At 42.1% G+C, this 24,492-nt stretch overlaps 1 protein-coding gene across 1 annotated transcript in view; it reads right to left on the bottom strand.

The window, feature by feature from the left end:
- Window positions 1-180: 180 nt before the first annotated feature.
- The window catches only part of NPFFR1 (neuropeptide FF receptor 1), a 219,356-nt gene continuing 195,044 nt past the window's right edge, over window positions 181-24,492 (bottom strand). The window contains exon 4 of the mRNA XM_088473654.1: window positions 181-1,461. Within this exon, the coding sequence (XP_088329780.1) occupies window positions 573-1,461 (889 nt within the window). The 3' untranslated portion in view covers window positions 181-572. The remainder of the gene's footprint in view (window positions 1,462-24,492) is intronic.

The raw sequence follows: 24,492 nt of genomic DNA, 5'->3' as shown, positions 1-24,492 counted from the left end.
TTGAATCTGCATGCACCAGGGCTCCAGCTGCGTATGAGGAAGAAGGCGGTGGAGAATGGGGGGCTGCACTACCACCCGTTACCAGTTAATAGTGCAGCTTTAAAAAGCAATCAAATAATAGCAATAATGCACTTAATTAGAAAAGTCAAAAGCTATATACATAATGAAAGGAAGAGCATGTTCATTTTCATCTTCTTTCAACAGTAGTTAATTGAATGTCTGAATTAAATATGCTACAGATTTACTTTATGCAATAATAATCTACTGTTGTCAGTTTATCATGTTTCATTGAAAACCCCTTTGATATGTAAACCCATGGGGACAATCTCATCAGTTTGAAAGTCAATTAAATGCCTTTATCCCTTCAGTCAAATCAATTAACTTGTGCAAATTCCACCTGATGCTATTAGTTACAGCAGTTTGTATCATCATGGGAACCAAAACTAAAAAAAAATCACTTATTTCTTACATTAACCCTATATCAACACTGAGACCCATAATTTGTTTCAGCATTTTCTGCTATCCTTTTAGCATTATAATTCCAAGCATCCAAAGTCCACTGCATGTCTATTCTATATGTCCCATGCTGGTATGCTGACAGTGTTATTGGAGCTTTTATTGTCTAACTCTTCAACTACCATACCATGATGAGCAATTCTCCCACTCCGTAAAGAGAAGATACCACCCTTTGCATTGGTACTATTACACGAGTCTGAGCCTTGAGCAGAGTCGCTGGGTTGAACTTCAACAAAAATTCTGTTGCGTACCCCAAACATAAACCCACTGTTCTTTCTTGCTGAATATGTGTCATTGTGCTCTCTTGTCATTGAGCAGAGCTGAACTTTGAAGGCTTCCTGAAAACCTCTGCGGAAGTTCTCATTAAAGTAGCCATAAATAATTGGATTAACGCTGCTGTTGAAGAAGGCCAACCAATGTGCAAAGGGGAATATATATACAGCAATCAGGTTGAGTTGATGGTCATTGAGATTTCCATAGTCTGTGAGCAGCATTAAAGTCCACAGGGGCAACCAAGAGAGTGTAAAGAACAGTGCAACAATAATCAACATGTTTATTACTCTTATTTTTCTCTTAGAAACCCTACGACCTTCATGTTCTTCAGACACGGATCCTCGAATTGGGGCAGACGATTTAAAGAGTTTGAAGGCAATGCGAGCATACATGATGACAATCAAGGTGAGAGGAGCGAGATATATGTGTGAAAAGAGGACAGTTGTGTAAATCTTCCGCATTTCCTTGTCAGGCCATGCTTCCCAACAAGAGTAGAGAGGATAGAAGTTATTATAGTCATCTACCATAAAATGGTAGTCATCCTTGGTCACAGTTAGAGTGACCGCTGATGGACACATGATGATCAGAGCTAGAACCCAGATGATGATGATCGTGAATATAGCTTTTCTCAGAGTCAGCTTCTCTCGGAATGGATATACAATGCAACGGAACCTGCCAGAGATGGAAAATAGCAAGAGGAAAGGAAATTACTGACTAGAGTCAACAAGAAACCTACCACAAAATAATTAATTGCTCAAATATTATGACCAGCAACCATCAAAGTTCAACTTTATGCATGCAGCACATTAATAGCTGTATGAAATGTTGTATAAAGCACCATACATTTTAGCACATAAACTTTTCAAGTTTTAGACAATGACTAACATGTTTACATTTTATAGCCCTGTCAATCATAAATGTAAATCCAAGCAAATCCAAAACACAGTATCAGTGGTCATGTGTAACATAATAAAGAACAGTAAGTCTATACACAATGTATAATGAATAATTTTAAAGAATCTAGTCATCACAAATGGATTCACAAATGTCAGGCATATACTGCATAAGTTTAATCATAAGCATTTTGGAAAGCAATCATCAAATAAAATGTCCATATTAGAAAAAGTTACTCTTGTGTTATAGGCATCACCTTTACAGGCATACAGTATGTTAAAAGCATCACCTTTATTATATTGTATATTATACAGGCATACAGTATGTTAAAAGCAATGTTTTTTTCTGCCAGCAGAGGGCTCTTTAAATACACTAGTGCAGTGGTTCTCAAACTTTTTTCTGCTGTGACACACTGAAGAGTGACATCCCCATACTTGACATATAATTTGAAATATATAAAAACATATTTAAAAATAACTTTATTGTAGTTATTGTATTTATAAAATATGTTAACGTACATTGGGTGGTCACATAAAATAAGTGCATACGTGTACATACATATTAAAGAAGAATAATACTGAGCACTGGGCTGCTATTCTTTTGTTTTTGGTGAGCTGATGTATGATAAGGGCGTCCTTCCCTTCCTATTATACACAATACAAAGAAAGAATGGTAACAGCGCTCCACCCTCTGATTCTTTATGTTGTGCTTACTTCTGTCATATGCCTGTACTGCGTGTCCATTCAATGTAATACCAATTGCCACAATAGGTTCTTTACACTGCAGAATATTGTGGGAATTCGGACTACATTCAATGCATGCTGGTTATACTCTGTGTATGTGCCATTTTAAATCCAATAAATAGAGGGCCTGAATCAGAGCCGGACGCTCTGAACGAGCGCCCGCTCTGGATCTGGGCGTTTTTTTTTTTGTGCGCCCTCTTGGATGCTCGCATAGCTGTTTGTAATATGTTATGAAATTGTAGGGATATAGTGATGAGACCGGTGGCCGCATGTAGTGATGAGACCAGCAATGCCGACAGCGGAATCCTGGCAAGGGATGTAACATAGGCGTCGAAAACACCTATGCCTATGTTAATCCCGGCGCCGGAACGCCGAGGACGCCAGCCCGAACGAAGGTAAGTCCGGGGCACCCTTAGCCGCGGGGTAGGGTTAGTATTAGGGAGTCTAGCGGGGTTAAGATTAGGTTTGTGGGGGGGAGGAGATTAGGGTTAGGCACCCCTAGGAGACAGGGTTAGGGTTAGGCACCACAGGGAAGAGGTCAGGTTTAAGCATCCCCCTGGGAGGGATAGGTTTAGGGTGTGGGGAGGGGGGTGTTAGGTTTAGGCACCCCTGGGGGGGAGGTTAGGTTTAGGCACTTAGATGGGAGGTTAGGGTTAGGCACCACTAAGGGAAGGTTAGGGTTAGGAAGGGGGGGCAGGAGAGGGTTAGTATACTTACCTACCCCAGTCGGGATCTCCTCATGTCAGGCATCCGCTGTCGGGATTTGAACCGGCGGCTAAACAACCACCGGCATTTCAATCCCATTCCAAAATTGTATGTGACATTGTATTTTATTGTAATGTTGCATGAGATTAATTAAAGTGTAAATGCTGACCCACAGACTAATATTATGGTGATTAGATATTATGAAGATATTTGAAGTAATTTGATATAGATTAAATTGTAAATTGCTTATATTAACCATTTAAATGCAATAAGTGTACCCTCTGCAATTATAGGTCTTCGGAGATGCATCTGATGTTAGTGATATGTAAATGTGTTTGAGCTAGAATAAATATACTGTAGGTGTAAGGCTCAGTTGTATTACACCACTTGATGAAGTATGATGTATTCATGTCATGGAGTGATTCTGGTGTAATTCTGGTAATTCTGAATCTCTATCTGCAGACATCCTGTCCAGCATGATGTTGCTCTAACTGTGTGCATTACCTTCTGCTGATGAAGTTCACTGTTTCAAACCTATATGAATGTGTTTCTGAACTTTAGCAAAGTGTTGACATTTTTAATTACCGGTACTCACAAGTGTGTGTTCTCTGCTTTGTATCCGTATTAGCTTATGAACTTTTTGCACTCAAATGAATTGTGAAGTATATATATTATATATATATATATATACAGTACTGTGCAAAAGTTGTAGACAGGCGTGGAAAATATGCTGCAAAGTAAGAATGCTTTTAAAAATAGAAGTGTTAATAGTTTATTTTTTGTATCAAATAACAAAATGCAAAGTGAATGAACGAAAGAGAAATCTACATTCAAAACAATATTTACTGTGACCACCCTTTGCCTTCAAAATAGAGTCAATTCTTCTAGGTACACTTAAAGGAACATAGCAGGGAGGTTGTTCCAAACATCTTGGAGAAATAACAACAGATCTTCTGTGGATGTAGGCTTGCTCAAATCATTCTGTCTCTTCATGTATTCCCAGACAGACTCGATGATGATGAGATCAGGGCTCTGTGGGGACCATATCATCACTTCCAGACCTCCTTGTTTTTCTTTACGGTGAAGATAGTTCTTATTGACATTGGCTGTATATTTGGGGTCATTGTTCTGCTGCAGAATAAATTTGGAGCCAATCAGGCGCCTCCCTGATGGTATTGCATGATGGATAAGTACATGCCTGCATTTCTCAGCATTGAGGGCATCATTAATCCTGACCAAATCCCCAACTCCTTTTGCTGAAATGCAGCCCCAAACTTGCATGGAACCTCCACCATGCTTCACTATGGCCAGCAGACACTCATTATTGTACCACTCTCCAGTCCTTCGGTGAACAAACTGCCTTCTGTTACAGTCCAACTATTTAACATTTTCACTCATCAGTCCAGAGCACCATTTTTATGCACCCCAGTTCCTATGTTTTCGTGCATAGTTGAATCGTATGGCCTTGTTTCCATGTCGAAGGCGAGCTCAGGGAGGACAGAAACCTCCTGTGGAGCAGAAGGGCACAATTCTTCCATGAAGATCACTTCTGGCCAGACTTCTCTGAACAATAGATGGGTGTACCTGGGTCCCACTGGTTTTTGCCAGTTCTGAGCTGATGGCACTGCTGGTCATTTTCCGATTTTGAAGGGAAGTAAGCATGATGTGTCTTTTATCTGATGCACAGTTTCATTGGCCAACCACTGTGTCTACGGTACTCAACATTGTCCGTTTCTTTGTGCTTCTTCAAAAGAGCTTGAACAGCATCTTGAAACCCCAGTCTGCTTTGAAATCTTTGCCTGGGAGAGACATTGCTGATGCAGTATAACTATCTTGTGTTTTGTTGCTGTGCTCAGTCTTGCCATGGTTATGACCTGTGACATGAAATGGTCCTGCACAACCTCACCTTTGTAGCAGAGTTTGGCTGTTCCTCACCCAGTTTTAAGCCTCCTACAAAGCTGTTTCTGTTTCAGTTAATGACTGTGGGCCTGATTCAGCTAGGATCGCTATTCTGCTAATACACACGCAACAAAGTTGCTAATATCAGTGGTGAAATGCAAACAATTGCATTCGCATTGTGATCGCAAGCCTTACATAAGGACTCCCACTTCCCCTTACATCTGTATACTTTAGCAATATAGCAAAATAATTGGTAACATCTGACCCATACGCACACTTGCACAAGCCCAGACCTTACTCAGAAATTTGTACCATCCACACACACTATGAGATCTCAGACTGCGCATGGTACTGCAGTGGCTAATTTGTGCACGCCCCTGCAATGGCGTGCTAACACACGCCTGCGTTTCCCTGACCACCCCCCCGTTACCACCCATAAACGGCACATCCTGTCAATCACTCTTCTGCGATGGGTCTGCGTAGCAGCTGCAATCGCAGTCCCCATCGCTGCTGCCAGTGCATACATGCGCACTGTGATGCGTATGCATGTGCAGTGTGAAACAATCAGCAGATTGCGTGCGTATTCGCAGTTGCATATGGTAGTTAATCAGGCCCTGTGTTTCAACCTACATATGAAAATGATGATCATTATCACCTGTTTGGAATGATTGGTTACTCATACACCTTACTATAATCCTACAAAATCCCTGACTTTGTGCAAGTATACCTAGAAGAATTGATGCTGTTTTGAAAGAAAAGGTTGGTCACACCAAATATTGATTCATTTTCATTCACTTTGCATTTTGTTAATTGATAAAAAAATAAACTATTAACACTTCTATTTTTTAAAGCATTTTTACTTTGCAGCATTTTTGCACACCTTCCTAAAACTTTTGCACAGTATTTTATATATATATATATATATATATATAAAAGCACAGTCCCGGCACTCATAGAAACATAGAGTTAATGGCGTGGGTGCCTTCCATGGACCACCAGGTCCCGTAGAGCTCATAGAAAGGATGGCAGCACTCCACGACAGTAATGATCAAAAAACTTTTAATCCATAATCCAACGTTTCGGGCCCATGCCCTTCGTCTGGGATACTCAGACAAAGGGCACGGGCCCAAAACGTTTGGATTTTGGATTAAAAGTTTTTTGATCATCACTGCAAGTCGTGGAGTGCCGCCATCCTATCTATCTATCTATCTATATCTATATATATATATTAATATATATATTATCATTAAGTGGCAGTTTACTTGCAACTTACTGCCCACTACAGCTGTAGTTACCAGTAAAAAGGAATGTTTCATAGTTCCAGCACCTGTTTCCTGCCCTGCTCTCTTTACAGCTACCCAAGCTCTGTCTACACCTTTCCATACCTCCCTCCTGTTCTCACATCACTCATCAAAAGCCCACACTCCCACCAGTGCTTCATATACAACCATACCAAAAACACCTCTTATCCACTCCCACAATACCAACCCAAAGCCCACACTCCCAATTTAAAAAAACAAAAAACACCCCTTACCCCCCCCCTTAACACATTCCCGGTTCTTCTACCCCCAGTAAATTTGCGAGAGTTTGCTGGTTGACCACTGCAGTTTGCCTGCCTCCTCGATGCAGCTCCTAATGGAAGCCAGGTGTCATTTGGCAGATGATACTCATGGGGCATTAGTGACAACAGCATTGTAAGTTTGCAGTGGCTGCTGCAGATTGCCTACATTTGTGGTGCAGCTCCTAATCGAAGCCAGGGGTGCATGGCTGCTGACAAATGACAGTGCATCTGTAGCAGGCAGTGGAGCAAGGGGACAGCAGGAAATCACTCTTTCTGCCCCAGATGCATCCTGTGTCCTGTCAGTGTAGCAGAGGGGGGAGAACGGGAAATTAGTCTCTCTGTCCCTTGCTCTGCTGATTGGCTGGACCTTGCGTGAGACCCAGCTGTCATTAGCTGTCATGGCCCATTTCTATGCGACACGCGAGGCATTAAGTCATGACACACTAAAGTGTTGCGACACACACTTTGAGAATCGCTGCATTAGTAGACATGTACTGCATTTTGATACAAAACAAATGAAAGTGTAATAAACAGTAATCCATGTTCAACAATATTTAAAAATTATTTTATGTTGACAATGAACTGATGGCAGACTAGAATGCTATAATGGAGAGAAGAGAGAGCCAAATAGTATGTGTGGGTTTTTGTTTGTGTATGTCTGTGTACTATTTTATGGCCTTTGTGTATTTAATACATGCAAGGGAATGTAAAATACATTATACAATACTCAATCAGAGGATTACATATTCTATTTACTTCATCATTATAACTTTGATGAGTCAGAGAAAAAGATTAATTGCAAATGAGTCCCCTACACCTCTCACAGCTCGGCATGGCGATAAGAACATATAGTACAGTAATTGCTTACCATGAAAAAATGCTATTTTTAGAGTTCGTGATTAAATTACTGGTATAATGGGAAAGCAGTCATTCTCTCTCAGAAAGGAGTTTATGGAGGATGTAAGTTATTTTTTTTTCATTATTGTATTTAAACTTTTCAATAACTTATAATTAAAGAGCAGAGAGGATTCAGTTGGGCCTGCATCAGTGGCATCCTCATTCCAGCAGTCACCATAGTCATCTCATTCCTGTTCCTGTTCCACATGGTGGGCCTGATTCAGCATGGATCGCTATTCTGCTTATACTGTACGCACGCAACTGCGTTGCTAATATCAGTGGTGATATTTAAATGTTTGCATTCGCATTGCGATCACAGCCTGACATAAGGATGCCCACTTCCCCCTACTCACATCTGTATACTTGACCAACATAGTGGAACAATCGGTAACAACGAGTAACATCGGACCCAGACGTACCGTTAAGGAAGCCCAGACCTCACTCAAGAATTGGCAACTTCTGCACATGCTGTGAGACCTCAGGAGGTGCCTGGTATTGCAGATGCTAATTTATACACGCCCATGCAACGGCATTGAAACACACTGGCATGCCTGCGTTCGCACGTCCACCCCCCATCACCACCCACAAACGGCACTTCCTGTCAATCACTCTGTCATGCATCTGCGTATCCTTTGTGTACGCAGTTCTGACTGCAGCGTCTGGTTCGTGCATGCGCACTGTTATACCTATGCATGCGCAGTGTGAATTAATCAACCGATTGTGTGCGTATTAGCAACTGCGTTCCTTGCTGAATCAGACCCTGTGTCAGCAGAAAAGAGTAAGCAAATAAAATTACAAACTAAGTATAGATAACATTCATACTTTATGTATTTATCCCATACAAGGGCATGAATTCCTTTGTAAAGAAGTACATTAGCACCACAACCTCTGAGAAGATTACCAATTGAAATCACAGAAACATGCCTTGAAAACACATTTTGAAGTTTTATTATTTTATCTATACTTATAATAAAGTTGGAATGTTTGTGTCTGTACATAGAATTTTCTTTTGCAGAAATGTACCCCTTGGGACAGTGTATGAAGTATGGAGACAAAAAAAAAAAAATTTCGGAATTTTTGTTTATCTGTTTTCTGTTGTTTATTACGGCATCATGCAAAAACTACGGGATGAATTTGGATTGCGTTTTAAATATTGTATATCTAAGTCACCTAGAAAGAAACTGAGGTATGTATTATCTCAATGTGACATCAGGGAGAGAAGAAATAAAGAAAAAATAGACACTTGACACTCAGCACGTGCAGCGTGCAGGCTCCCCAAGCCAAAAATGACTATGGAGACAAAAACTGTTTTATTGGAATTTGCACAGGCTCCTCAAGTCCTATATATATATATATATATATATATAGCACACCCCGAACGCAAACAGTTATATATGTATGCAAATACAAATGTGTCCTCTTCCATCTTTGTCGCTTTGCTAGCAAATGTGCGCACGCATCACATCATCTACGCAGCATGTATACTCGGTCGCAAATGTGCAACTCACACCATATGTGATGCAATTTGTCACATCAGCGGCAGAGATACAAGAGGACAGATCTATATAAATACACACACATATATATATATATATATATATATATATATATATAAAGATCTATTTTGCAGGAAAATCCAACTATATATTAAGCACTAATCAGGCAGCTTATCTTGACTCATGACGTTGCAGTATACATGTCAATCCAGTTGATGGTGCACCAAGACAAATACTACATATCATAGAGCCCCTGCTCATGTTACTTGCAACCTTGCAGCGTTACTGTAGATTAAGTAACTTGCTCACAAGTTAGTAGTCCCAAGCATCTTTTTGTGTTAATCCTTGAAGGAAAAACTGAAAATATTGTTTACACTCCATTTTGTGATTAATGTCTACAATATAAAATATACCTCACAATATTAGATGCCACTACTGTCTTTGTAAAAACAGACATCCACGAGAGCAAAGCTGCGGGTAAACGCTAATATTTGCTATAAAGCTAAATAATTTTCATGAAACATGGAGATGATGACTTTTAAATACACAAAAATTGTAGGCATATACAAGTTTGCCTATAAGTGCACTTTAGTCATGATGTGGGCTGAAACACCCTGATGTGCCTTTCATATATCTCCTATTGTTACAGTAGGTAGTTTTCTGCACTGAATGTTTGGAACATAAAGCTTCTCCTCCCACAGACTCTGTGCATTCAATTTTCAATCCACTGGAAAGTTACAGTATATCCTATTACATCATTATTCTTACTTGGATTTAGAAAATTGACGTTGATTAGCTAAAATAGCCATGGTTATATATTGCAAACATGTTGTCAATAGAATTGTGTGATGAACATTTAGGTACAGACTCTTAACGCCATCTGTAATGCAACAGTTGATGTAGTTGTAAAATCATTAAAATGAAAACTGTAGACATTCCCTTAATTGGGTTCATGACTATAGATAGACAGTAATTAGATAGACAATAGCTAGATAGACACCAGATGTTAGACAGTCAATAGTTAGACAAAGATAAATGTTCGACACAGAAAGAAAGTCAGACACACTAAAGTTATACATGTAAAAAGTTTGAGAGGTACAAAAGGTCGACAGGGTCAAAAGTTCGACATGAAAATGGTTATTTTTTTTTAGGATTAGGGTTAGGCACTTACTGGACAGTTAGGGTTCAGCTGGGTACACACTGACATATATATCTTACCCCATCGGTTAGGGGTAGGCATGAGGAGGGTGGGTTAGGCACCAAGGGGAGGGTTAGGGTTAAGCACTTACCCCCACAGTTAGAGTTAGGCACTTACCCAGATGGTTAGGGTTAGGCACCAAGGGGAGGGTTAGGGTTAAGACACTTACCCCCACGGTTAGAGTTAGGCACTTACCCAGATGGTTAGGGTTACGCACCAGGAAGGAGGGTTAGGGTTAGGCACCAAGGGGAGGGTTAGGGTTAGGCACTTACCCCCACAGTTAGAGATTAAATATGTCGCTTGCTAAAGAGCTATCCTTTTATCCACGACTTGAAAATACAGTATGCCCTCCTGTTGTGTTAATTTGACTTGGCAACGTATAAAATTATCTTGAGCAGAGTGGGCAATAAATTATCTTAATTTATTCTCATTTAACAGTGTTGGATGCCATAAAACAGGTGTAAATTAGCTGTTTCCAAGAGACAGATTACTCTTTGTTCATATAGCTTATAATTTGCCGTGCATCTCTTGATGGATCGACAAGTGTAGAAATAAATGCAGTATCACAAATGATTTGCTGCAGATGAATGATGGACTAGTAGGAAGCTTATTAGAATAGAACATTGCCGAGTGAAAATTAAGTTATTACATCATAACATTATAATAGCTTCCAGTGAATATTTTATACTCTAAGACAAATCTTTCCAACTGGGATATGAAGAGCCATATTTCTATGTTCTTCTTACTGATTGATCGATGTAGAAATCTGGCCCTTCAGACGACTATATGAAAAAAATGGAAAGATGGCCCTTCATAAAGCAGTTAGCCTTGTTCTAGAGTATAAAATATAGACTGGCAACTATGATAGTGATAATATTATATCAGCTAGTATGAAATAGCTTAATTTTCACTCAACAAGTGTTATAACAATTCTCCTAAACCTTTCATTCATCTGCACGTATGTTTTTTGAAACATTCTTTACTTTATGCCACACACTTACATGGTGCTCAGTTTGTCAAAGAAAAAAATCTGCTTAGCATGTGTGTTTATTGTAAAAAAAACATTTGGTAGTACATTGAAAATGTAAACACTTAGGGGTAAATTTACTAAGAATTGTGTCTGACCCGAGATTGCCTGAGTTTAAACATGCACAGCATCACAGGAACACAGGTGACTTGTGTCAGCTGGAACACTCAAAATTTACTGAGAATCATGTTTTGCTGAATCATGTTTTTCGATGGTGTATGTGATGGTGTTTACTACTCATGTTCTCAGTGTTCCCTGTAGCCCAATATTCCCAAAAATGCAGCTTATATCAGTGACATACATGCATGCCGCTTGAGTGTCTATTGTTAAAATAAAAGTGTTAAAATCTGTTAAAAAAAAACAATGTGGGGTTTCTGCCAAAAGCATAAACAGCCCCGGACTATGTGAACCAGTTCTGGTTCTAAAAATATGTGGGACAAAATAGGGGTCCCCTGCATTTTATGAACCAGCACTGGGCTCTGTGAGCCAATCCTGATTTAAAAAATACGGGGAAAAATTGCGTGAGGTTCCTGTATTTTTAAATCAGCACAGGGCTCAAACTAGTCGGAGTGTAATGCCACAGCCAAAACATTAACACCTCAAACTAGTCAGCCTAGGGTGGTAATTCCAGGGGAGGTGGGGACCCCCCAATAAAGGGATCCCCCCTCTCATGAGCACCCCAGGCCAGGGCTCTTCCCTGCACCCCTGACCGGTGGGTGCAGGGGTAATAGTAATAATAATCAATGTGTACTATTGTTTTTTACAGTGGGATTACAGGTGCCAGCATGCCTGCCCTTTGGCACTTGTAGAACTACAAGTGCCAGCAAGCTGCTTGCACTGGTACCCCCATTGTAAAAAATATAGTAAAAGAACCACAGTACACATACACTGAACATAGTAAAAGTTTATTACATACAAACACACATATACTATACTCACTTTGTCCCTGGTATTCAGTCCCCTTGTCCAGTAGATATCCCAGTTTTTCCCTAAAATAAAAAAAATTAATACTAGTCTGTTTGCCCCGGCAAGTGAAAGAACCCACAAGGTTTCCTGCACTTGCCGGGCTGCCAGCCAATCAGAGGCCACTACTAGAGCTTACTGGCTGTGAGCGGTGTGGCTGTTGATTATTACTACTATTAACTCTGCACCCACCGGCCAGGGGTGCAGGGAAGAGCCCTGGGTTTCAGCCCAGGCCTGGGGTGCTCAGGAACGGAGGGACCCCTGGCTTTTAACCCTGCATAACAGCCGACAGGATTAAAAGGTTGACATGGTCAAAAGGTCAACATGCAAATAACAATTAAAGTGTTGACCTCTTCTGTGTCGACTATTTGTATGTCAACCTTTTGATCATGTTGCCCTTTTGACCCTCCCACAAGATCTCAGCGCCTGAGCTACACCTGTAAATGGGATGCCTGCCGCAGTTTGAGGGGGTAATTGCAAAAAGTCCCACAACACACAGATTACTAAAAAAAATAAACTGCGCTGGCATCCACAATAGGCAATGATTGATGTAAAAAAAACCTGTTTTATTTAACAGCAGAGAGATATTCTCAATTAAATGTAAGCATAAAAACACAGTAAGACAATATAATATACAAATAGAATTGTATCTAGTACAATGTGTAAATGGCAGTATACAAAAGTAGCTTGTTAGCATCTCATAAAAATATCAAAAAACAAGAAACAAAACCATACTGTATATATATCAAGAAATATCCACTTTAAACAAGTCGTGCATAATTACAGTTCCTTATCCAGATATAGATCTTATTTGTGAATAAAGGAGGTATAATCCAAGTGACTCGGCTTGTCATAAATTGGAGTATAAAGCTATATGCATGTATAGAAGCCAAAGTCCTCTTTATAATTTAATCGAGAGGTATATGTTACCTGTTCCTCTCCCCTTTAGATGGAAATCTCCATTGTCCAAATACCTGTGGGGTAGTCCGTTCTGGGGTACATTTTTATACTGCCATTTACACATTGTACTAGATACAATTCTATATTTGTATGTTATATTGTCTTACTGTGCTTTTATGCTTACATTTAATTGAGAATATCTCTCTGCTGATAATTAAAACAGGTTTTTTACATCAATCATAGCCTATTGTGGATGCCAGCACAGTTTTTTATTTTTTAGTAACCTTTTAACCCTGTCAACCTAAATCCATGTCGACCATTTACCTGTTAACCTTTTAACCCTGTCAACCTTTTGTCCCAGTCAACCTACTGCCTGTCTACCTTCTGGTGTCTAGCTATTGACTGTCTATCTAGATACTGTCTATCTATCAATCCACACCCACTGGGTTGTGATATTGCTGCCCGCAATTAGAGAGTTCAGCAGTGTTGGCAAATTTCATATACCTCACAGGGCTTCTGATTCATGTTCTGACTCCATCAAAGTGACTACGCACCACCTGATTAGTGTAGTGTTGTCACTATGATGTGGCGCAGTGTTCTTGGTGACTCCCTATTGGTTTCCTCAACCTGAGGCTTGGTTTTCTATTACCTTGTGGGGGCGTGGCTTAGTAGGCGTGCGTTCCAGCACAGTCCCGGATTACACATTGATTACATTCCTATCACCTGATAAATTATGCTTGTGCTATATAAACTGTGTTTTTTTAGCATTTAATTGACTATTGCTGATGGTTGTGGCATCTTGTGGAGCTGTTATGCCTTGAAAAAGGTCTGACATGAGACTGAAATGTCGGACTATTTACTGTTACACTGGTGGTATGTGAGTAATAAGAACATTTTTCTTATCTGATGCAATGGTGAGTGCCCTCTAAATTTTTGCTTCCACTTATGTAGACTACAATGAATTGTTGGTAACACTGAGGTTGCACCTCACCTGGATGAATAAGCTGCAGTGAGTGCTACATGGGGGGTATAGATGAGGACTCCAGACAGGCAGGTACTCGGTAAAGCAGTGTCTTTTAATGGCAGCAGACACTTCACTTTAATATACATGAGCCTAGGCCTGGAAACACACAGGTATATAACAGAAAATATGCAAACAACATAAAAGCTTCCAGCACTCCCTGTGCTTAGCAGTCAGCAGTGGCTTACAGCCACAATTGGCTATGCACTCCCAGCATAGCTTTTTCCTGGCACTACAGACACTCAGTCCTACTATCTGGCCGCTATACAGCATCAAGGCAAAGAGCATCAGGTGTGTGAGAGTTTAAACTCTTCCTCTGCTGCTCAGTGTTGAGTTGCAGCTGGGCCTGTGCAACTGTGAAAACATGGAGTTCCACACCTCCCTTGCTGCAAACTAAACAGGGTTCACTCCAGACTACCTTGGAGGGAGCTGATCCCACAGGAATGTGGGCAATTTAGGTGAGAGAGACAACCTCTTTCACTACAATATATACTATGCAAAAGTTTTAGGCAGGTGTGGAAAAGATGCTGCATTTTTACTTTACAGCATATATATATATATATATATATATATATACCCCTCATCCGTGCGGCACTCCACGCCAAAGAAATACACTGCAATCGTACGTGTCAACGTTTCAATGCCTATGTAATTGGCATTTTCATCAGGACATACAGGTTTGTTACACATATTTTACCTTATATAAGATCACCCAGTGAATGACCAGCCTCGCTGCAGCGGGACCACACACCCGCCCGGCAGCGCTGAACTATGACGTCATCACGTAGCAACGTGTGACCGACTGTGAACCATCACCATAGTAACTTGTCAATAAACAAAGAGACACACAATACAATACAATGGCAAATGAGACCAGCTGCCGATGGTTAGATCAAAGACTTACACAAACAAAGCAGAGGCAGAGGTAAACATATAACAACAAATATAGCACGCACCTAACAACTACCACTGAGGACAACTAATATAAATGATGTTAATGCAACAAATATACAATTTATAAACTTGTTCATGGGATCCAAGGATTACTGCAAGTATATTTACTCCCTTTGGATGGCACCCGGCATTTAACTATATAAGGCAGTGCCCTTCCGCATGCTTATATATATATATATATATTAGGGGTGTGCACCGGCCCCTTTTCGTGTTTTGTGTTTTGGTTTTGGATCTGGATCTTTCTTCGTGTTTTGGCTCTGGATTGGTTTTGCCAAAACCACCCTTCCGTGTTTTGGGTTCTGAATTTTGTGTTTTTGATCTGTATTTTTTTTAAAAAAAAAAGCATAAAAACAGCTAAAATCACAGAATGTGTTGGTTTTTCTGCTCCTATGCTATTATTAACCTCAATAACCTTAATTTCCACTAATTTCCAGTCTATTCTGAACACCTCACACCTCACAATAGTGTTTTTATGTCCAAAAGGTTGCACCGAGGTAGCTGGATGACTATGCTAAGCGACACGAGTGGGCGGCACAAACACGTGACCCATCTAGGAGTGACACTGCAGTGGTAGACAGGATGGCAGTTTGCAAAACTAGGCCCCAAACTGTACATAATGCAAAGAAAAAAAAGAGGTGCAAGATGGAATTGTCCTTGGGCCCTGGGCCCTCCCACCCACCCTTATGTTGTATAAACAGGACATGCACACTTTAACAAAGCAATCATTTCAGCGCCAGGGTCTGCCACATGACTGTGGCTGAAATGATTGGTTCGTTTGGGCCCCCACAAAATAAGCTGGCAATTAATCTGTCCCTGCACAAACTGGCTCTACGGAGGCAAGATGTCGTCCTCATCCTCATCCACCGATTCCTCACCCTCTTCAGTGTTGTGTACATCCTCATCCTCACAAAGTATTAACTCGTCCCCACTGGAATCCACCACCACAGATCCCTCTGTACGTTCTGGAGGCTGGTCTCCCTGGAAGAGTTTATAATTCATTTTGATGAACATCATCTTCTCCACATTTTGTGGAAGCAACCTCCTACGCCTTTCGCTGACAAGGTTCCCAGCTGCACTAAACACTCTTTCGGAGTACACACTGGAGGGGGGACAACTCAGGTAAAATAGAGCCAGTTTGTACAGGGGCCTCCAAATTGCCTCTTTTTCCTGCCAGTACAGGTATGGACTGTCTGACATGCCTACTTGGATGCAGTCACCGATGTAATCCTCCACCATTCTGTCAATGGTGACAGTATCATATGTAGTGACAGTAGACATGTCAGAAATTGTTGCCAAGTCCTTCAATCCGGACCAGATGTCCAAACTTGGTCCTGCCTGCCCTGCATCACCGCCAGCGGGTTGCTTAGGATAGCTAAGTTTTTTCCTGGCAGCCCCAGTTGCGGGAGAAAATGAAGAAGGAGCTGTTGACGTGTCACGTTCCGCTTCAGCTGACAGTGTGCTCACCAGCAGGTCTTTGCACCTCTGCAGGCTTGTGTCGGCCGGAAAGAGAGACACCACATAGGCTTTAAACCTAGGATCGGGCACGGTGGCCAAAATGTAGTGGTCTGATTTCAACAGATTGACCACCCTGGAATCCTGGCAAAGCGAATGAAGGGCTTCATCCACAAGTCCCACATGCCGAGCGGAATCGCTCCGTCTTAGCTCCTCCTTCACTTTCTCCAGCTGCTTCTGCAAAAGCCTGATGAGGGGAATGACCTGACTCAAGCTGGCAGTGTCTGAACTGACTTCACGTGTGGCGAGTTCGAAGGGCTGGAGAACCTTGCACAACACAGAAATCATTCTCCACTGTGCTTGAGTCAGGTGCATACCCCCTCCTTTGCCTATGTCATAGGTGGATGTATAGGCTTGTATGGCCTTTTGCTGCTTCTCCATCCTCTGAAGCATATAGAGGGTTGAGTTCCACTGCATCACAACCTCTTGCTTCAGGTGATGGCGGGGCAGTTTCAAGAGTGTTTGCTGGCGCTCCAGTCTTCGGCACGCAGTCGCTGAATGGCGAAAGTGGCCAGAAATTTTTCAGGCCACCCAAAGCATCTCCTGCACGCCCCTGTCACTTTTCAGAAAATTCTGCACCACCAAGTTTATTGTGTGAGCAAAACATGGGACGTGCTGGAATTTGCCAAGATGTAATGTCCGCACAATATTGGTGGCGTTGTCAGATATCACAAATCCCCAGGAGAGTCTAAGTGGGGTAAGCCACTGGGCGATGATTTCCCTCAGTTTCTCTAAGAGGTTGTCGGCGGTGTGCCTCTTACTGAAACCGGTGATACACAGCGTAGCCTGCCTTGGAACGAGCTGGCGTTTCTGAGATGCTGCTACTGGTGACGCTGCTGCTGTTGCTGCGTAAGGTGATACATCTACCCAGTGGGCTGTCACAGTCATATACTCCTTAGTCTGCCCTGTTCCACTTGTCCACTTGTCCACATGTCCGTGGTTAAGTGGACATTGGGTACAACGGCATTTTTCAGGACACTGAGGACACTTTTTCTGACGTTTCTGTACAGTCTCGGTATCGGTATGCCTAGCCTCGGTATGCCTAGTGAAGTGGAATCTAGACGGATTTGGAACCGGGGACACACTACCTCCATCAATTGTCTAAATCCCACTGCACTAATGGCGGATAGCGGACACACGTCTAACACCAACATAGCAGTCAAGGCCTCAGTTATACGTTTTGCTTCAGGATGACTGCTGTCGTACTTCATCCTCCTCGCTAAGGACTGTTGGAGGGTCAATTGTTTAGTAAAAGTAGTGGTGTTCCTACTTCCTCTCTGGGATGATGAATGACTCCCAGCAGCAGCAACAGCAGCAGCGGCAGCAGGAGGCGTAGCAATGCAGGATCCTCCGGAGGAATCCCGGATAGGAGAGTCAGTGATGCCAGTGACATGGCCTGCAGGACTACTTCCGATCCTGACTAAGGAGGAAATTGACGAGGAGGGAGTTGACGGTGTGGTTTGCAGGCGCTTGGATACAACAGGACAACGGGATTTAGGTGTCCCTGGACTGCTTACGGTCTTAGCCAAAGTTTCTGAACTTGACAGTAACTTTTTATGAACGCGCTGCAGGTGCCGTATAAGGGAGGATGTTCCTAGGTGGTTAACATCCCTACCCCTACTTATTTCACCTTTACATATGGTACATATGGCAAGACAGTTGTTATCCGGATTTGGATAGAAATATTGCCAGACCAAAGAGGTGGAATGTTTGGTCTTCTGCCCAGGCATGACCGTGATGGGCTTTTTCATCCCACGGACAACAACTGTCTCCCCCGGAGCCTGATTTAAACAAACCACATCACCATCAGAATCCTCCTCGCCAACTTCCTCCTCAGCGCCAGCTACACCAGTATCCTCATTCTGTTGTACTTCAACAGTGACATCTTCAATTTGCATATCAGCAAGTGGACTGTGGGTGCTCCTTTCAGCACTTGCAGGGGGCGTGCAAATGGTGGAAAGAGCCACCTCTTCCTGTCCAGTGCTGGGAAGGTCAGGCATCGCAACCACCACCACACTTGGACTCTCCTTGGGGATTTGTGATATCTTCTTAGAACGCACAGTTCTTCGCTGTGCTTTTGCCAGCTTAACTTTTTTGATTTTTTTAGTGGGAGGAGGGCTTCCATCGTCATGTGAAGCTGAACCACTAGTCATGAACATAGGGAAAGACCTTAGCCATTCCTTGCCACTCCGTGTCATAAATGGCATATTGGCAAGTTTACGTTTCTCTTCAGATGATTTAAATGTTTTTTTCAAGGTCATTTTCCTGAACTTTGCCATTTGGGATTGTATGTGCCCTCTACTATGACATTGGGCATCGGCCTTGGCAGACGACGTTGATGGCATGTTATCGTCTATGTCATGACTAGTGGCAGCAGCTTCAGCACTAGGAGGAAGTGGTTCTTGATCTTTCCCTATTTTATTTTTATCGGAGAAAGTTTGGTCCTCCATTTATGTTATATCGATTTGATATATACGTGCGGCTAAGGTGCACACAAACACAGAAAATATTTTTATATTTTGCTGGAGAGTAGTGCACTTTGTGGGTTACACCACCCTTTAAGAAATGAGCCAGCCAGCTCTTTACTTATGGGACACAGGCGCACGCTTGGCTCTGCTCCTTTGTTGATGTACGTGTGGCTACTGCGCACACAATTCACAAACACAGAAAATATTTTTTTATTTGGCTTAGAGTGTACTTTGGGGGTTACAGCACCCTTTAACGGTCAAGCCAGCCGGCCCTTTACTTATGACACAGGCGCACGCTTGGCACTACTTTGTTGATGCACGTGCGGCTACTGCGCACACAATTCACAAACACAGAAAATAATTTTTTATTTGGTTTGGAGTGTACTTTGGGGGTTACAGCACCCTTTAACGGTCAAGCCAGCCGGCCCTTTACTTATGACACAGGCGCACGCTTGGCACTACTTTGTTGATGCACGTGCGGCTACTGCGCACACAATTCACAAACACAGAAAAAATATTTATTTTTTTAGCACTTGGGGGGAGCACCCTTGATGGACAGAGCACCCCCTGGACAACACTACAGCACCCCTTTAGGACTGGGACACTGCACAGGACTTTGTAGTGGACACAGCCCCTATGGACAACTGACTGCACAACACAGTCCAGCCAGCCCCTATGGACTTTGAAGTAGTGGACACAGCCCCTATTGACAACTGCAGCACAGCACAACACAGCCAGCCCCTATGGACTTTGAAGTAGTGGACACAGCCCCTATGGACAACAGCAGCACAGCGCAGCACAGCACAGCACAACACTACTCTGCACTACACTACACTACACAGCCCAGCCAGCCCTAACTCCAACCCTCCCTCTTCACTGTCCACAGCCGAGTGTGAAAATGGCGCCGACGCGGGTACCTTATATAGGATCCATAATCCGCGAGACCCGGAAGGCGGGATGATGACGTTTTGCCTCGATTTCAGATCCGAGTCAGGCGGGAAAAGTTGAGCCTGACTCGGATCGGCCTCGGATCGGGGGGGCTCGGGGGGGTTCGGATTTCAGAAATCCGAACCCGCTCACCCCTAATATATATATATATATATATATATATATATATATATATATATATATATATATTTCTGTTTGTGAATCGTGTTTTATTCCAAAGATCAATTATATCCTCAGGCAATAAAGTGAACACCTATGGCACATTCACAATCAGCCAATCACAAGCAATTTTGGAATGCCACTTCCCTTTCCTGTCACTACTATCCAGACACAGGAGTTCCGAGATGCCAGAAACTCTCAAGCCTGCATAGATGCACATTTGTGTGGCTGTTCTCTGGGAATGCACTTGATCTGCAGTGTACAGTAGTTTACCAGTTTCTTTAATTATCACTATTGGGAATATATAGAGGATGATGTTTTGTTTACCAATATATTGATAACCTTGTTTTTTTATGACTTACTATATATGATACAGTGGCATACATGAGTTGATTACTGTAATACTTTGTCCTTTATATATTCATGTTTAATGATATCCAGTGGTAAATGTAATAAACCAGGGCTTTGAGACATTGGCGAGTCCTGTACGAGACTGCCCAATGTTTTAAAGTAGCAGTCTATTAATAGGCAAAACAGGTTGATTTTTCCTATTAAAAAACTGCTACTTTAAAACATAGGGCAGTATTGCTCAGGACTAGCTGATGTCTCAAAGCTGCAGTCTATTACATTTACCCCCCAGTTTTTCTATGTGATCGGCTCTGCATTAACAATGCAGCTGAATGCTTGAGGTTGCTTAGCAGCAATTTGAAAGGGCTTTTCTGCAGCTAGAAAAGGTAGCTATTAATTTAGTCATTTTAATTATATTGGAGTACCATTATGATGATGTTTGGCTTATGAGTGATTGTTAAAATATTTTAGCTTTGCATTTTGTTGCTGGGATTTATCTATGCCAGCTGTACTGTTTCATTATACTGTTGCTACAATTATTCATTATCCAATTTTTCAAGTGAGTTTTTAGTATCTATTTTACTTTTATTTGTGCTTTTTATATTGAGTTTTATTTTGTTAGTTTTGTGGGGGGTTTTTTTTTTGTCATTTTGGGAAAAAAAAATGGTACTGTGAAGCCAACACACTAGACCAACTTTTATCCAACCATCCAATTAGTTGATTGGTTGGAATGAAAATCTGGTAAGGTATGGGAGTAAATGATGATCAGCAATTTGCTCCTAAATGCCAGAAAACAGATGAAAATGGTCGTCAGACAAGTTTGTTAAATGTTTGATCAAAACAATTTGTTCAAACAACAGTTTTTGTTCAAACAACAAGCTAGCACTTGACAGCTGACATTGCTGGTAATGATCTCTACAGACTAGCTCTACCTCATCATTATCATCCTCATCCTCATCAGTTTGTACATCATCTTCACACAATATTAATTTGTCCCAGCTGAAATCCACCATTACAGGTGCCTCTGTACTTTACCATAATTGCCGGTAAAGGTTTTCCTTGTGGAATTTGTAGTTCATTTTGACGAACATCATCTTTTCCACATTTTAAGGAAGCAACCTCCGATCGCTGACAAAGTTCCCGGCCATGCTAAAAACTTTTTCTGAGTACATACTGGAGGGTGGGCAGCTTAGGTAGAGCAAAGCTAATTTGTACAAGGGCCTCCAAATTGTCTTTCTTTTCTGCCAGCAGTCAAAGGGACTGTCTGATATGCCTATTTGGATGCTGTCATTAAAATAATCCTCCACCATTCTTTGGATGTTGATCGTATCAGATGGAATTAATTTTAGGCAATTCTTTTAGACCCGACCAGACATCGAAATGTTGTGTTAACCACCAGTGGGTCTCTTGGGAAAGCTCAGGTTTTTACCTGGTAGCCAAAGTTGCCAAAGAAACTATGCTGCTTGAGCTGACAACTTGCTCGCTAGGAGCTCTTTGCATCTCTTAAGATCTGTGTGTGTTGGAAAGAAACACGCAACTTTCGACTTAAACCTAGGATCAAACACGGTCGCCAAATTGTATTGATCTGATTTCAAGATGCTGACAATCCTTGGATCCTGGTGAAGTGAAAATAGGACTTGATCTGCAAGTCCGACATTAGCGGAACTCAAGATGGCAGTGTCTGAACTCACTTCACATGTGACTACTTCAAAGGAATTTAGCACCTTGCACAACACGGAAAGTATTCTCCACTGTGCTGGCTCATTGTGTAGCTTTGGATGGCTTTTTGGTGTTTCTCCATCCACAAAAGCATATAAAGGGTGGAATTCCACCTTGCTACTACCTCTTGCTTCAGCTGGTGGCTGGTTTAAGGTGCTGCAATCTTCTACATGCAGCTGCTGAATGCCAAAAATGTCTCAACATTTTTCAGGCCACAGACAGCATCTCCTGCACACCCCTGTTATTTTTCAAAGAATTCTGCACCACCAAATTTATTGTGTGAGCAAAACATGGTGTGTGTTCTAAATCACCCAGCTGTAAAATCCAAGCAAGGTAAGCTATTTTGCAATGATATCCCTATGTTGTTCTAAAAGGTTGACACTGGTATGCCTCTTAGTGTAGCCATTGATAGAAGGAGTAGCCTGCCTCTGATTGACATTTGTTAGATGCTGCTGCTTTTCAAATTGCTGAAGGCAATACACTACCCAGTGGGCTGTCACAGTCATGTAATCTTTAGTTTGCCCAGTTCCACTTGTCAACATATCTGTGGTTAGGTGAACAGTGGGTACAACAGCAATTTTTAGGCAAATACTTATGTTTTTTTAACATCTATGTACAGGTGGGGAATTCCTTTTTTAATAAAATGGAATCTAGATGGGTTTTGGTAGTGGGACACAGGACCTCAGTTAACTGTCTCAACCGCACTGCATTAATGGTGGATATTGGATGCAGAACTAATACTAGAATAGTGGCTATGCAACTGGGTGACAGTTGTCATACTTGCTTTCTCTATCAAATGATTGTTTAACAGTCAATTGTTTTTTTTAAACTACTAGTAGTAGTCTTCTTGGTCCCCTTCTGGGATGAAGATCCACCCCCAGCAGCAGCAGCAGGCCTAGAGCTCAAGGATTCCTCTAAGGATTCCTGGATAGGGGAGTCAGTTAGCTTTATCAAATTGGATGCAGGACTACTTCTGATCATTATTGAGGATATTGATCATGAATGTGTTGGTGGTGGAGATTGCAGGTGCTTGGATCAAGTAGAGGGAAGGGAGCTAGCTGATGCTGGACTGTTACTCCTTTTTTAGCACAAGTTTATGATTTTACCAAAAACTTTCATGACTGCACTGCTAATGACATAACAGGGAAGAGGTTCCCAGATGGTTAAAGTCCCTACCTCAGTGATTTTCAACCTTTTTCAATTCGAGGCACACTACGCAAGATTTTAAAATTTCCTAGGCACACCATCCGGCAATGCGGCATACGTGACTTATGAAAAAACATACACATTGGCTCCCACATTAAAAAAAACACACTACACTGGCCTCCACAGGAATAAAACAGACTACATTGGTCTCCACAGGAATAAAACACACTACATAGAGAAATAAAACACACATACATTGGCCCCCACAGGAATAAAATGCACAAACATTGGCCCCCACATAAATAAAATTCACATATTGCTCCCCCCAGGAAATACAATCACATTGACAGACCACACAGAATAAATATAAACCACATTCCCACAAAAAAAAATCATTAGCTGCTCTCACATGAAAATATCAACCACATTGATAACCACATGGATTCCTACATACATACCTGTCAGTGCAGAGCTGTCAGCAGCATGAGAGCAGGCAGTAGGTAGAGTAGTCTGTCTTGTGGAGTGGGAATGGCGGGCTGGCTGGCAATGTGGTGTGTGTGACATGTGATGTCACACCACCGCATATAGGCAGGTCATGGCCTGGGTGTGCCTGAGCTTCTCAGAGGATTTTAGTAGCAGTGTTGCCCGGTCCACAGATCTGTATTGACCGACTCTCCTTATTGTGCCGTGGCACACCTCACTAGTCTGTCGCAGGACAGAGGTTGAAAACTATAGTTATGCCACTAGTGTCTCTGAACTTGTCCTTAACTGTTTCTGTCTTACACTCTCCACTCCTAACTAACTGCCCTAAGCTCCTTCCTCTCCAGCGGTCCTGAGCCAAATGACGCCGAATCACCATGGGAGGGACTTGCCCCTGCATAGAGCCAGATGGATCAAGGGGGCATGGCCTAATCGCGGGTCCGTGGCCATGCCCCCTTATGGGGAAAAAATGTTTTGTTTTTTTTCAGTTGTGTTAGGGGGGGCTGTTGCCCGGATCACCCCCCCTGGATCTGCCATTGCCCCCAGTATTGGTCCCTCCTATGCAGTCCCTCCTATGCAGTGCTCCTTTTGCAGTGCCCCCTTTAGTAGTCCCCCTTATGCAGTGCCCCCTGCAGTAGAGCCCCATATGCAGTGCCCCCAGTAGT

Source organism: Taudactylus pleione, unplaced genomic scaffold (assembly GCF_031769625.1).
Source record: "Taudactylus pleione unplaced genomic scaffold, aTauple2 ptg000016l, whole genome shotgun sequence".
Classification (NCBI taxonomy): domain Eukaryota; kingdom Metazoa; phylum Chordata; class Amphibia; order Anura; family Myobatrachidae; genus Taudactylus; species Taudactylus pleione.
This window is presented reverse-complemented; position numbering and strand designations above follow the sequence as displayed.